This window comes from Rattus rattus, chromosome 7 (genome assembly GCF_011064425.1).
Source record: "Rattus rattus isolate New Zealand chromosome 7, Rrattus_CSIRO_v1, whole genome shotgun sequence".
In the NCBI taxonomy this organism is placed as follows: Eukaryota; Metazoa; Chordata; class Mammalia; order Rodentia; family Muridae; genus Rattus; species Rattus rattus.
This window is the reverse complement of record NC_046160.1, coordinates 101,560,080-101,574,761: the sequence shown is the minus strand read 5'-3', so window position 1 is coordinate 101,574,761 and position 14,682 is coordinate 101,560,080. Positions and strand designations below refer to the sequence as shown.

General features: G+C 42.4%; 1 protein-coding gene across 2 annotated transcripts in view; it reads left to right on the top strand.

The window, feature by feature from the left end:
* The window catches only part of Snw1 (SNW domain containing 1), a 27,369-nt gene that overhangs the window by 1,080 nt on the left and 11,607 nt on the right, over nucleotides 1–14,682 (top strand). The window contains exons 1-6 of one of the 2 annotated variants that reach the window (XM_032908217.1): nucleotides 1,440–1,470; nucleotides 5,486–5,639; nucleotides 9,068–9,229; nucleotides 12,857–12,952; nucleotides 13,043–13,149; nucleotides 14,155–14,259. In XM_032908217.1, the coding sequence (XP_032764108.1) occupies nucleotides 1,457–1,470; nucleotides 5,486–5,639; nucleotides 9,068–9,229; nucleotides 12,857–12,952; nucleotides 13,043–13,149; nucleotides 14,155–14,259 (638 nt within the window). In that variant the 5' untranslated portion in view covers nucleotides 1,440–1,456. Of the gene's footprint in view, nucleotides 1–1,439; nucleotides 1,471–5,485; nucleotides 5,640–9,067; nucleotides 9,230–12,856; nucleotides 12,953–13,042; nucleotides 13,150–14,154; nucleotides 14,260–14,682 lie in introns of those variants that run through there. The other variant, XM_032908218.1, reaches the window with a different exon arrangement.

Here is a 14,682-nt window from a genome sequence, read left to right as displayed (position 1 = left end):
AGATTTTGTTCTCTGCCTTTCTGTTTTCTATATTAATCATTTTATCCTTGTCCTCCTTGCTTCACTTGTCTCTCCTTTGTATCCAAAGTCAGTAGTTTTGTAAGAATTGCCATTTGTTTCTTTCCTTTGGTGTATGGTTTGATTCTCCTTGGAGCAGGGCGTGGTAATCTCGAGAGGCGTTGCCTTGTTGGAGGCGGGTTGTCACTGTAGAGGTGGGCGGGGCTTTGAGGAAATCCATATATACTCAAGTTCTGTCCATTTGCTAGACAGTATAGTTTCTCCTTGATATCTTCTATTTTGGGTGCAGATCTCTCACCTTTCCCCCAGCACCATGTCTGCCTAGATGCTCCCATGATGATAATGAACTGTACTACTCAATGTGTGTCTTGCCCTTAATATTTTTCCTTTATCTTTGTCATGGTGTCTCTTCACAGTAATGCATAACCCTAATTAAGACAGTTGGTTTCTGGTCTTTTGATACAGGGTTTTTGTAGCCTTGCTTGTCCTAGAACTTCCCTCGTGAGAGCAGTCTGGCCTGGAACTCACAGGATCTGCCTCTGGGATTAATAGAATGTGCCACAGCTTGGATTAAGAATTATCTTTATTGGTGGTTGGGGATTTAGCTCAGTGGGAGCCTTTGCCTAGGGCAAGCCCAAGACCCCTTGGTCCCCAGCTCTGAAAAAAGAAAAAGAAAAAAGAATTATCTGTATTTAGCCAAACACAGTGGCAAACAACCTTTAATCCTAACACTTGTGTGGTAGAAACCCAGCAAGCAAGTATCTGATCTGGAACCTGCCTAGTTTATCGAAACACTTCCAGACAGCTAGAACCCCCAGAAAAACCGTATCTCAGAAAAAGAAAGAATTGTCTTTCACCTGTCTCAGTTGTACTTTGGCTCCAAGTCATCTGCTGAGTTTCATCTAAACTCCTTTATCTTAATTTCTAGGATCTTCTCTCTTTCACCACCCCCCCACACTGCTTTAAATAATTAATTCGTTAAGCTAAAAATTTAAATAAATGATTGTTAACAGAACTATTAACTATAAGCACGGAGGCGGTTTATAGTTGCGAATCAAGCCAGACTTTGTATCTTATTCAATACTCTTAAGATGGAACATACTGATAGTGGAATTGGATAATAGTATTAGTTTCCCCAAATTAAGACTGTATAGCATATCTTTTTATTGTCACTACTGATGTGTTAAAACTCAGAGACCCTCTTGCTCTGTAAAGTTTACCGATGTTCAGTATTTCCAATGTTAAGGTAATTGTTGACGTCTTGGCTAACCCATTTTCAACAGACAGGCTGCCACAATTCCCACTAAAAAGAAACCAAGACCTGAGTGCCATTCGGTCAGAGCGCCTGCGCAGTGAGCATTTTCCATTCCGTTCCCGTTCGTTCCTGGCAAGAATCGCCCCACGCGACGTTGTGGTGCGCAGGAAGAAGCGGAAGAAGATGGCGCTCACCAGGTGGAATTGTTGATTTGCAGGTCCCTCGATACGGAAGGTCTGGAGTACACATCTTTTCCTTTTCTCTCTCCGGACTGTTCAGGCTATAACCTGATCTGGGGCACAGAAGTAGCTCCAGCTAAGGCCGTAGCTAGAACCTCTCGCGGGCTTCCTTTGTTGAGTAGGCCGCGCCGAAGCCGGGTCTTTCCCTTAGGGGCTTCCGGGTTGAGTTCGCCCCCCCCGCACCTAGAACCGCGACGTGGCCTCGCTGCGGAGCTCACGTGTGCTTCGCGTAAGCGGCGCAGTAGATTCAGCGCCCTGTGGACTCCGGGCTGAGGTGTTTGTGATACGAAGCAACGGCTTATTTATTCCTGATGAGCAAAGCTCGCCAATTTATTGGAGGCTTTCCAGCCGCTTGTATGCCTTGGGCTTCTTATTTTCTCCAGTACACTTTTTCTTGAAACAAAGATTTTTTGCCAAAGGCAGAGTTGGAAACGACCAAAAACCGACCAATTTTTTTTTTAATTGACAGCAGTAGGGGCTGCTGTTTTACTGAAATGCGCGCTCCTCCGCGCTGTAACTGGACCTTAGAATTTTTGTACATAGAACCACCTCCGACTTTTGCTGTTCCTGGTTGCCTGGTTACCGTGTGTAAAGTATTCCCAGCTAAGATGCTAAGTGGGAGATCTCCGAAACGTTATGTAACTCATAACTACTCAAGTGGAAAAACTTTCCTGTGAACTCAGCTAAAAGTCTGATTTTAAAGAAGGTTTAAAAAAAAAAAGGGGCTGGGGATTTAGCTCAGTGGTAGAGCACTTGCCCAGCAAGCGCAGGCCCTGGGTTCAGTCTCAGCTCAAAAAAAAAAAAAAAAAAGAAAAGAAAAGAAAAAAAAAAAACAAAAAAAAAAAAAAAAAAGTCTTCATTTTAGGACATTGACTTAACGCCTATCAAACCCACTTCTAATATTTTTCCTGGCTCATAACAGTATGAATCCTAAAAGTATTTTGATTATGGGAATTAAGGTTCATTGTCCTGCTTTGCCCTATAGGTTGTATATATAGAGTAAAATATATTTTTTTGATACCGGGAGGATGGACAAGTAGATACACAGGTGAAAATAGTTCAGGCAGGAGAAATCGCTGAGGTTTAAGACCAACCAGGTCCGTTAAGGTAGTTTAAGGCCAGGATTTAACAAAAAAAAAAAGCCACTGTCCTTGTTAGCTTTTAACTGCTTTACACCTGGTAAAACGATATCAGGCAAAAGAATTGCCTAGATCAAATCGGCCTATGGAAATGTCTGTAGAGGATTGTTTTTCTTGCTAAGAGATGCAGGAAGCTCCAAGCCACTACGGGCGGCACCATTCCCTAACCAGGTGGTCCTGAACGGTCTAAGAAAGCTAGATGAGCATAAGTCACTCTGCCAACCAGCAAGCAGCTTATTTGGTGCCTTGCCTGCCTGCTTGCCTCCCTCCTTCCTTCTCTCCAGGAAAACAAGTCACTCTTGCTTTTGATTGTGTGTGAGATTTCACTCACGGCCTTGATATCCCTCAGTGGGTTGTAACCTGGAATTGTAAGCCAAATGTACTAGCTGGTTTTGTGTGTCAACTAGACACAGGCTGGATTTATCCCCCAGATAGGAGCCTCCCTTGAGGAAATGCCTCCGTGAGATCCACATACCTGGTGGCCTGTGTTCTATTGATTGTTTTGTTTCATTTTACTTTGCTTTTTAGGGTCATGAACTGTCCCAGCAAATGAATCTAACCCAAAGAGGGGAGGAAGGTGTTGGGTACCAGTGTCTGTGCCTGTAGAGATCATCCATACCTTATGCTGTCACTAATAGGCTAAGCTCAGGAACCTCTCTTCTATAAAGGTTTTTTGTTTTGGGGGTTGTTGTTGTTGTTGTTGTTGTTGTTGGGTTTAGTTTTGGTTTTTTGACAGTGTTTGTTTGTGTAGTCTTGACTGACCTGGAACTTGCTCTGTAGACCAGGTTGGCCTGGTCATACAGATCCACCTGCCTTTGTCTCCCAAGTTGGATTAAGGTCTCCACCATGCTCCAGCTTCTGTTGCCTTTATTAAAAGGAACTGGTCACCCAAAAATCCATCTCATCACACCTCTGTACTGATGAAACTGTACTCTGAAACTGATGAGAATATTTAATATTTAAAACAGTAGGACCCCAATATGTAGTCAGTGGAACCAAAGTCCTGGTGGCCAAGTCTCCAATTGTCATTGGAAGTAGAGGCATTCCAGTGGTATTGAGTCCTCAGTCTCTGGGGACTGAATTGAATTAGGAAGTGCCTAGCTACAGTCTGCTGGAGTATCACTTGTTTGCTTGGTGTGTGGGAAATGTACTTCACATACCTGGTGGCCTGTGTTCTATTGATTATTTGGTGAGATATAAGGAAAGCTTCCTGTGTCTTTTTATTTAGTATGCTCACGAGCTTACTTCCATTAGGAAAGCGATTACATGAGAAAAAGCAATTGATATAGTGCAATCAGATAATAAATGCAATGGCTGGGGTAAGGCATTAGAATGTAACTTAAAAATTTGGGGTACAGGGCCAGCAAGGATGTCTTAGTGGATAGAGCATGTGCTGCCAAGCTCAAAGACCTGAGTCCCATCTGCAGAACCCACATGGTGGAAAGAGAGAACTGACTCCTACAGTTGTCGTCACACTTCCAACAGTGCCATCACACACACACACACACACACACACACACACACACACACACACTCACCCCTCCATACACAAACTAAATAGAAATGTGAACCTGGCTGGATGTAGTACTGGACACCTTTAATCCTAGGTCATGGTAGGCAGAGAGAATCCCTCTCATCACACCTCTATACTGAAATTGATGAGAATATTTAATATTTAAAACAGTAGGACCCCAATATGTAGTCAGTGGAACCAAAGTCCTGGTGGCCAAGTCTCCAATTGTCTTTGGAAGTAGAGGCATTCCAGTGGTATTGAGTCCTCAGTCTCTGGGGACTGAACTGAATTAGGAAGTGCCTAGCTACAGTCTGCTGGAGTATCACTTGTTTGCTTGGTGTGTGGGAAACGTTTGAGGTCAGCCTGGGCTACACAGTGAGACCCTTAATAAGTAAGTTTAAGAACATTCCTGGTAAATCTTTAATATTTTTTGGCAAAGGTTTTGAGATGGCTTGTTTAAGTAAAGGCAGGAAGACTGCTGTGTTGCAAAACCATGAATGCAAAGGGCAGAGTGAAACTCTTGGAAATATTGGAGCAACTCCTGTTACGAGACAGGGCGCTGGGACAGTTAGGGACAAAAGAAGCACAAGATGCAGTTCCTACTCTCAGGTTGCTCAGTCTGGTAAATGATTAGTTAATCATAATGCAGAAAGATAGAGGACTAGAGAGTTTTGGTTTTTTTTTTTCTTTTTTTCTTTTTTTTCTGGAGCTGGGGACCGAACCCAGGGCCTTGAGATTGCTAGGCAAGTGCTCTACCACTGAGCTAAATCCCCAACCCCGCTAGAGAGCTTTAATCCCAGAACTGGGGAAGCACCTGGATCTACACAGTGAGGCCCTGTCTCCAGAGGGAAAAAAATGGAAGGAAAGACAGACACAAAACAATAGGAAAGCACAGTAGCATAGTGTTAAATTCCTCTATAATCTCAGAAGTCTAGAGGGTGAGTCTAGAGGGTAGCAAGTTGAAGAGCAGTTTGGGCTACCTCATTAGACCTTGTTAAACAAAAATTAGGAAGGATTCTTAGGAAACCATGTGCTGGAGGTTGGCTTCTGTATAAAGTATAGGAAGACAGAAACCTGCAACTTATCAGCTTTGTTTAAAAAAAAAACAAACAAAAAAAAAAAAACAGCTCTGTTTTTAAGTCTAGACAAGCATTTGTCCTTGCCATAGTCAAGGTGTTTGTCTCTGAATATTTTTTTCCCTTCCACCCATAAGGATGTAATAATTGAATGACTCTATAAATCATTGAAAAGTCTATATGCTAAGCAAAGGAATATCATAGCTGAATCGTGATAATTAAATTCCGACTTTGATTTCCTGTAGCTTTTTACCTGCGCCTACCCAGCTATCTCAGGACCAACTTGAAGCTGAAGAAAGGGCAAGATCTCAGAGATCACGACAGACCTCCCTGGTCTCCTCTCGAAGGGAGCCTCCCCCATACGGATACAGGAAAGGCTGGATTCCAAGACTCTTAGAGGTAACTGGGCTGAAGTGTACTACTGTACACTTGGAAGGTCAGTTTGAACCCTGGAGGGTGATGGTTACAGCCATGCAGTGCTCCGTTGAGAAAGTGTGCTCTTCCTTGCAACGACTTTCTTCTTACTGTCATGGTCAGTGATCACTCTTCTCATTCTTGTTGTTCTGAACTACTCAGCGTGTACAGGAGCCAGCTTACCTTTACAAGTGTAAGCCTTACAGCACATGAGCAATAGTGGGAAAGGGCAATACAAATACACGAGCGGGCAGGTGGCCCGTTTGCTGCACAAACCTGACATTTTGAATTTGATTCCATAGTGAAAAGAGAATGTGTTCCCAAAACTTTTTTCCTACAAGCACTGTGGCGTGGGCATGTGCCCCCACTTCTTTCTCTCTCTCCCTCCCCTCCCTCTCTTTCTCTGTCACACATACACTAGGAATAATAACATAAAAATCTGAACTCTTTGTAAGGAGAAGAATCAGAGTGGGTTTGCATTTGAGTTGTGTTCACCCCTATCCCACCGTCAGCGATGAAAATAATGCCATGTCACAACTCCGAAGAGATGCCTTCTCCAGGGAAGCCCCGGTAGTGTCTCTTGTCAGTTGATTTCTCTGTGTGCTTTTTAAATCTCCAGTTTGCGAATGTTAGCACATACCTGGTCATGATGTTACACACATTTTTAGGAAATGAAAGCTAAGCTTTGGTTGATTTGGTGGAGCAAAGATCTTTCTGTACCTCCGATTTGTCTCCAAAGAAGTAATTTCCTTAGCAACCCATATTTTCCTGATTACACAGAATCCTGTGAGCATTTCACATATTTGCCCATCTTCCTTACCTGGAGAGAAAAGTAAACATTTGAGACTTAACCTATCTGGGCTGAAGAGATGGCTCAGCAGCTAATAGACTTCTATATATTGTGTTTGTATTAAATGATCTTCCCTTTGCCTGGATATGGTGGTGCATGCCTATAGTCCAAGCACCCAGGAGGCAGAAGCAAGTAGATTGTGAGTTTGAGGTCAGCCAGGGTTATACAGGGAAACTGTCTCGAAAAATAAAGATCAGCATGAGAGATTAAAGAGATTAAGTTATTTTACATGTCTGGGTGTTTTGCCTGCATATACATCTGTGTACCACATTCATGCAGGGCCCTTGGAGATCAGAATCGGGCCTTGCAGTGGGAGTTAAAAGTGGGTCCTGGGAACCAATTTGAGTTCTCCACAAAGAGCAGCCAGTGCTCTTAAACACCGAGCCAACTCTCCAGTCACGTGTAGCGCTTTCTTACCTGGTTATGACGTCTGCCTCATACATAAGGTCTCTGCCTGTTTTCAGTCTGCCTCCGGGTGTGCTGCTAGTATCTTTGAATAGAAACATTGCTCAGCGTCTTGCCTAAAGCCTTCTGCACTGTCTCTTCCTCGTTCGCTGCCTCTGTCCACTCTGTCAGGTCAAGAAACTGAGCACCTAACAAGGCCCACCCTGCCTTGCTGTAACATAGCCCAGGTTTTTGTTGGGTTTTGTTTTGTCTCTGTTCTCGTCTGCTCTTTATGACTGTGAAACTTGTCTTGATGTTGTTAGGGATTTTGGTTTTATTCCGTCTGGAATTAGTGAGGTACATGACAAGATAGGAAGGCATTCCAGCCTCCTAGATAAGCTATTCCTGTCTGCAGCCAAAAGATAGTGATGGCAGGCATTATATAATTGTACTTAGTGTCCTTTCCGAGAGGTTATAGATGGGGCATGGGGGTTGGGGGGGTTCCCTGGATTACAGAGTGGGGACAGCAGGCTTCATTTTTCACACAAAAGCCTTTGAGCTTTCTGACATCTGGTGGCTATTAGCTTTTCTAGTCTTAATTGATTATCAAAGGTTTTATATATGCTGGTGGATCAGAGCAGTTCATTTGGAAATCAAACTTGAGTGGCCAGCTAATCTGAAAATGCCAGGGTGCTTTGCGGGGAGTGGCTGTCCTCTGAAGAAGGCATTTTGTTGTAGTTTTCACAGTAAAAGCTGTGATTTTCTGGCAGGGTTAACGACCACATAATGCTACAGCTACAGTTGTGAAGTGCTGATTACAGTCGAAGAGCTCAGTGACTCTGAGCATGTGTCAGATTGATGGTCTGAGTACAGGAAGGCACTTTTCTTAGGAAGGCTTTATTTCTGCCTAATTTACAAGAATATAGCTTTTTCACTTGATTCGTTCGTTTTCAAAAACCTCAACCGTCTCTAGTAAATAAGCATATTGTGGCTTGAAATTCACATCCAAGATTTAATGAAATATTCTGTTTTAAAAACTTATAAAAACGAGTTTATTTTTGAGTAAATATCCTCTTGTTGATGAATTTCACTTTTTTCTAACATTCTCGGTAATGGGAATTGAGTATAATAGATTATATAAATAATCTATTTAGGACCTAAAGTTGTTCAAACTTCAGAGTTTTAGGGGTTTTTTTTGTTTTGTTTTGGTTTGGTTTTATTTTGTTTTTTTAGTTTTAAATCAACAAAGTCTATGTAAATCAACAAAGACTGTGTTGATTTAAAACTATTAGGGAGCCAGACATGGTGGTGTATGCCTTCAGTCCCAGCACACCACATGCACGCATGCACACACTCATACACACACACACACACACACACACACACACACACTCACACACACTCTCTCTCTCCTCTCTCCCTCTCCCCTCCTCTCCCTCTCCCTCTCCCTCTCCCTCTCCCTCCTCTCCCTCTCCTCTCCCTCTCCTTCTCCCTCTCCCTCTAGCTTACAAAAAAAGAAAAAGAAAATGCTTCCCTTATGTCTGGGTTTGGGTTTTGTTGCTGTGAAAAGACACTGGGATCAAGGCCACTCTTATAAAGGAAAACATTTAATTGGGGCTGGCTTATGGTTTCAGAGGTTCAGTCCATTATGGTGGGAAGTATAGCAGTGTCCAGGCAGACATGGTGCTGGAGAAAGACCTGAGAGTTCTACATCTTGTTCCAAAGGCAGCAGAAGCAGACTGCGTGCCACACTGGGTATTGCCTGAACATGTAAGGGACAGCAAAGTCTATCCTCACAGTGATGTACTTCAACAAGGCCACGCCTCCTAATCGTGTCATTCCCTGTGGGCGAGCATTCACACACATTGTCTATTCCACCACAGCTTGGATCTTTCTCCTTTGCTTTCCTTAGTTGAGACTTTTGTGTTTTATTTCTTTAAAGACCCTTACAGCTGCTCCCCTGCAAGTATGATGGTGCCTCTTCCCAGGACCTGCGTGATCCGCATGGTGCTCCTTACACTCAGTCTGTTTTTATACCTTTTCTCACTAAACATAGCCTGTTCAAGATGGAGACTTGCTTTTGTTTACTGCTGTCCCTCATAGCAAGCATAGATTTGCTAGCTTGAATGAATTGCTCTCTACTAAACAGTCTTTGTACTTCTTTTCTTGAAATACACAGGATTTTGGAGATGGAGGCGCTTTCCCAGAAATCCATGTGGCCCAGTATCCTCTGGATATGGGGCGAAAGAAAAAAATGTCGAATGCACTGGCCATTCAGGTGGATCCTGAAGGAAAAATTAAATATGATGCAATTGCTCGACAGGGACAGTCCAAAGACAAGGTAATCTCTCATTGGTTTTGTTTGGTTTTCTTATTGATAAATATTTGTGAAATGTGTTACATCTTGTGAAAATGATAAACCACTTGCCATTGTGGATTATGTAAAAGTAACAGTGGAGTTGGGGCTGGAGACATGGTTCAGTGGTTACAAACACTTGTTCTTGCAAAGGATCTGAGTTCAATTTCCAGCACTCACACGTAACTCCAGTTCCAGGGGATCTGATGCCTTCTTCTGACCTCCCATGGAACTAGGCATGCACATGATACACATACATATGTGCAGGCAAAACATTCATACACATACAATAAAATAAATAGACCTTTGAAACTGTGCCTGCAGTTCTGCGAAGCTTGGTAATCAAAGCTTGGTGCTCACTGCTCTCCACTTTAAAACAGAGTCTCAGCATATAGCCCAGGCTGGCCTTGAGCTCAGACACTCCTTCCTTTACCCTCCCCATGCTGTGCTGTAGACCACACCCAGCAGTGACAACTTTTGTACTTAGGTTTTTGTTTTGTATTCCAAAAAGTTATATGGTATTTCAGAAGTGCTGCCAAACTCTAAAAGGCAGTAATTGGTAGACTCTTAAAAAAAAAAATCAGTTTTGTTTTTGGTCTTGTTAGAGATGAAACCCAGGGCCTCAAGTATGCTAGGCAATTGTTCTGCACCTGAACGGTGCCCCTGGCCCCAAATCAGCTTTTACTTTTGTCTGTAGACAAAGTTCCCTCCATGTACTTGAGGAAAGCTTACACAGGTACTTGCTTTCTTTACTTTCTCTGGGTGGCACTGGCGATCCAACCCAGGATTTTGTCTTATGCCAAGCCTAGGCTCCACCACTGAGCTACATCCCCAGTTCTTATTTGAATAGTTCATTTGGATGTAACACAGACTGCCCTTGTCACCCATCTTTAAAGAGTAATCCAAAGACACAACATAACACTTAGTCTCATCACAGTGAGGCTGTACTCGGCTGAGGACCTGCTTTGAAGGCCTAGCTGTGTTCTCTTTCCTCTCACCCTTGATAGGAGCAGAGAATTTCCTTAGGTTCAGCGATGCTAAGATACGTCAGGTTTTCAGTAGCTCTTTCCTTCTAGACTTTAGTTTAACTCTAAAGCAGCGGCTGTCACCCTGTGGGTCAAATCCCTTTGGGGTTACATAGTAGACATCCTACATATCAGATATTTACATTTTAATTATACTTATGAAGTAGCAACAAAGTGAGTGTATGGTTGGGGTTACCACAACATGAGGCACTGTATTTAAGAATCAAAGCATTAGGAAGGTTGAGAGCCACTGCCCTAGAGTCACAACCATGTCCAGTGTTAGTAGTAGGCATAAGAAGGGGGAAAAACACTTCATATTTGAGAAAAGTGTAAGGCCATCACTCTCTGTGCATTTAAAACTACAATGCGTAAGACACTCATAAGAGAAACCTGTGAGGAAGCTGTTCTTGGGATATTGTGATAGGACTGTGTGGGCTTCAGTGATATCTTAAAAGCATGGCGTGTGTAGTTATCCTTCTGCAACTATTTTGTGGAAAAATGTTCTGTGAATGCCAGAAGAATGTCTTTAATTCCTCCTCCTAAACGCCAACTGCCCTTGAGAAAAATCCCATGTTGTTTACTTGTTTTCATAATGCAGACGACATGGTGGTGATGTCAAGAGGCTCACCTTTCAGTCCGTCCTATTGTCAGCCCAGCAGTTGGATGACTTGCTGCTTTCTCTTTATGGTTTAAAGATGTTTTATTTTTATGTATATGGATATCTTAACTTATGTACCACATGTTTGCCTGATGCCTGTAGAGGCCAGAAGAGAGTGCATCCATGCCTGGGCCTGCTTTTCTCTTGAGTAACTCGCTTTGCTCCTACCTTCAGGGTATAGTATACGGTAGGCTTCAGATGGCTCCTGCCAGCCATGTTGTTACTGAGCTATGCTGAGTTTCATCAGCACTTTAGCTTTTGAGGCTGTAGGATGTGAGACTTTATAGTTAATTATCACAGAGGAACCCTGCGCTCCAGATGTCCTCCACTCTGCCTTGGGAGATGCTAGAACCTCACTGATGCTCAGATAAAGGGTTATTAACTTTGGAATACCCAAATAAGAAACAGCAAATGGATCTTATGCACTGTATTAATATTAGTGTTGAATATATCGAACATACATAACAGGTAGGAGCTCCCTGTAATGTCTACCGTGTAAAAGGGGTTAACTCTTGGTAATCTCAGTGCTCTCTTCTCCAGTGTTGAGAATTTTCAGTTTGTGATGGTGTAGATTTTTCCACCCTAAAAAGAAGTAAGGCTTTTGAGGTGGGTTACTGCTATGTGGTCCTCATGTGCGACTGATCCTTACTCTTCTCATCATTGTGTGCTTCTGGGTTCCTTATAAAATGAAAACTTAATAAAAGATGACACTGTTGATGGCTCGTGTGTCAGTAGTTAAACCTGGGCTAAATCCTCTTTTCCAGTCCTTTTCATTCTTCAAAACAGTAAGCTAGACATTTCAGTTTACAGCTCTGAGAAATTAATACCTTGTGTAGAATGTTCTGAGCCAGGCACTCGTGTACATCATCTCTGGTCCTATCTTATTAGAGAATGAGTTAGGAACTTTGCTGGTCCTGATAGAATTCATAAAGTAGTCCTAAAGTTGAGTATAAAACAAGTTATGTACTGGGATAATTCATTTTTGTTGTCAATTTGCTATAACCTCGGAATCACTTGGGAAGGGAGTTTCAGTTGAGGAATTGTCTAAGTGGGGTTGGCCACAAGTTTGTGGGGGACTATCTGGATAATTGATAGAAGTCGGCCCACTGTAGGCACCACCATTCCCTAGACAGAGAAGTTCCTGTACTGTGTGAGAAAAGAAAGCTAAATGGGAGCAAACACTAGAGGATCATTCACGTCTCTGCTCCTGACTGGGTCTAATGTGACTAGCAGGGTGAGTTCCTGCCTTGATTTCTCTCAGTAATAGACTGTGACTTGGAATTGGAAGCAAAATAAAACCTTTCCTCCCTGAGTCTTTTTGGTCAGGATATCTCTTACAAAGATAGAAATAAAATTAGAATTTGTTTTTCTCTTACTCCTGCAGAAGAAAATATTCTGGATTTTTTGTTTTGTTTTGTTTTACCTTTTTGTTCTTGTTTCCTTTCCTAGTTTGTGGATAGAATTGATCCAGAAAGCAGAAACATAAACAGGATGAGGCCAGTGGCCTTTTCTAGTTCAGAGAATTCGGAAATTATTTAGTAACCTGACTTAAATTCTGATGAGGTTTTAATCCAAACAGTGGTGCCATAGGCAATTTATATCATCATTAATTTTAAGTCCTAGTGAGCCTCAAATAGAGATCACTGATGCATAAGATATTGTTGGCAGAATGTATTTGGATACAGACTCGAGTAGAAGATCTCAGATAATTTAAATGCGTGGGGTCAAGGGAAAGCGATTAGTTAGGAGCCAGAGCAGCAATGTGTGTATGTATGTTAAGCAATTTTTGTTTTAAAATCTGAACGACAAAACTAGGTATCCTAGATGTTTAAATATGCTACAAGGACGTGTTAGCATCTAGAGTGACTAAATGAGGCTTCTTTTTCCATTCTCTGTATCCCTAAGCCTGCTTGTGTTTGGATACTCTAGGTCATTTACAGCAAATACACAGACCTGGTTCCAAAGGAGGTTATGAATGCAGATGACCCAGACCTGCAGAGGCCCGATGAGGAAGCGATTAAAGAGGTAACCAGGAGTTGATACATGTGATTATTTTAGATGACTTTATGTCCTTAGTAATTTCCAAACCACTCAACATGATGCTTCTCATTTCAGATAACAGAAAAGACAAGAGTTGCCTTGGAGAAGTCCGTATCTCAGAAGGTTGCTGCGGCCATGCCAGTTCGTGCAGCTGACAAGCTGGCTCCTGCTCAATATATCCGGTATGGCAGAGCTATTGCATGTCAGACTCAGTAGGTAGGGCTTGACAACTCTCAGCAGCCTACAAAGCCAGTGACAAGCACATTGTCTTAGATAATGACTTTTGAAGCCTATTAACTCTTACTTGCAGAAGTTCTTAAAAATACCCACATTAAAATAATAACTGTTTTAAGCTGGGTGGGGTTGCACATGCACAGTCATGTGAATCTCTGAGTTGTAGGACCACCAGGGTCACTTAGTGTGAGACCCTGTCTCACGAAAAGAGATACTAACTGTTGTGACCTTTGGATGGTTGTTTACAGTTTGGGGGGGTTTGATTTTCAGGGGGGTTTTTTGGGTTTTTTATTTGGATTTTTAGAGAATAAACTATTACCTGTGGTATATGACCCAAACTACAATTGTTTGTCATTTTTAATTATATTTAGTAAGCATTTATAATGTTACTAAATGTTGAGGGCCTTCAGTGAACTGTGTGAGGAATGATAGGAACTAGATTTTAAAGGAAAACTTGGATTTAGTATGGTTTCGCCTGCACGCCCTGTGCTCTACAAAGCCAAAAAGACGGAGTCAGATCCTCTGGAATTGAAGTTGCAGGCAGTGTGATCTGACCTCGGTGTTGAGTATTGAACCTGGGTCCTCTGGAAGAGCAGTCAGTGCCGTTAAGTGCAGAGCCATCTTTCTAGCCCTGACAATTTTTTCCCCATAATGTAGATATAAAGCGGGTGCTAGTTTTAGACACACGAGACTGAGGGGGTTTACTCCAGATGGGCTATGGAGAGGAAAGGAAGGGAAGTCACAGCACTTGAGTGCACATCTTGTTTGTGGGTCAGTCTCTGTTGTTTTTCTGGTCTGTTTAGGACTGCCCTCCCTACATGTATGGTGATTTTATATCCAAACTTTCTGCAAAAAGTTGAAAGTCAGGTCTCTTTAGACTGTAGTAGAAGACAAAATACCTACCAAAAAAATCTTGAATTAATTTACCTTTAATTTTCATCTACTTTCTTTAGTTACACACCATCTCAGCAAGGAGTAGCATTCAATTCTGGAGCTAAACAGAGGGTTATTCGGATGGTAGAAATGCAGAAAGACCCAATGGAGCCTCCAAGATTTAAGTAAGTATATGGCTTCACAAGGGTGAACTGCTGCTGAGTCAAACAAAAGTGCTGCACATGGTCATCAACAGGCAAAGAGATAAGAGAACATTGATTCATCAATATCTGCAATGTTATTGGGCCAATTAAAGTCCAGATGAGTCTGAAAATAATTACGCTACATAAAAGAAGCCAGACAGAAACACATAATACAATGTATGGTTCTGCTATATGTAAAACTCAAGACGGTGGCATCAGCTAGAAGGCTCAGAGGTGAAAGACACTTTCTGCCAAGTCCTCTGACCAGAGGTCAGGTTCTTGCACTCGCATGGCGGAAGGAGAGAGCCCACTCTTGCAGAGTTGTTCTCTGACCGGCATCCTTCCCAGGGCACATGCATACCCACCTCACACACAGGAAATGAATTAATAGTGAAGAATTCTAGA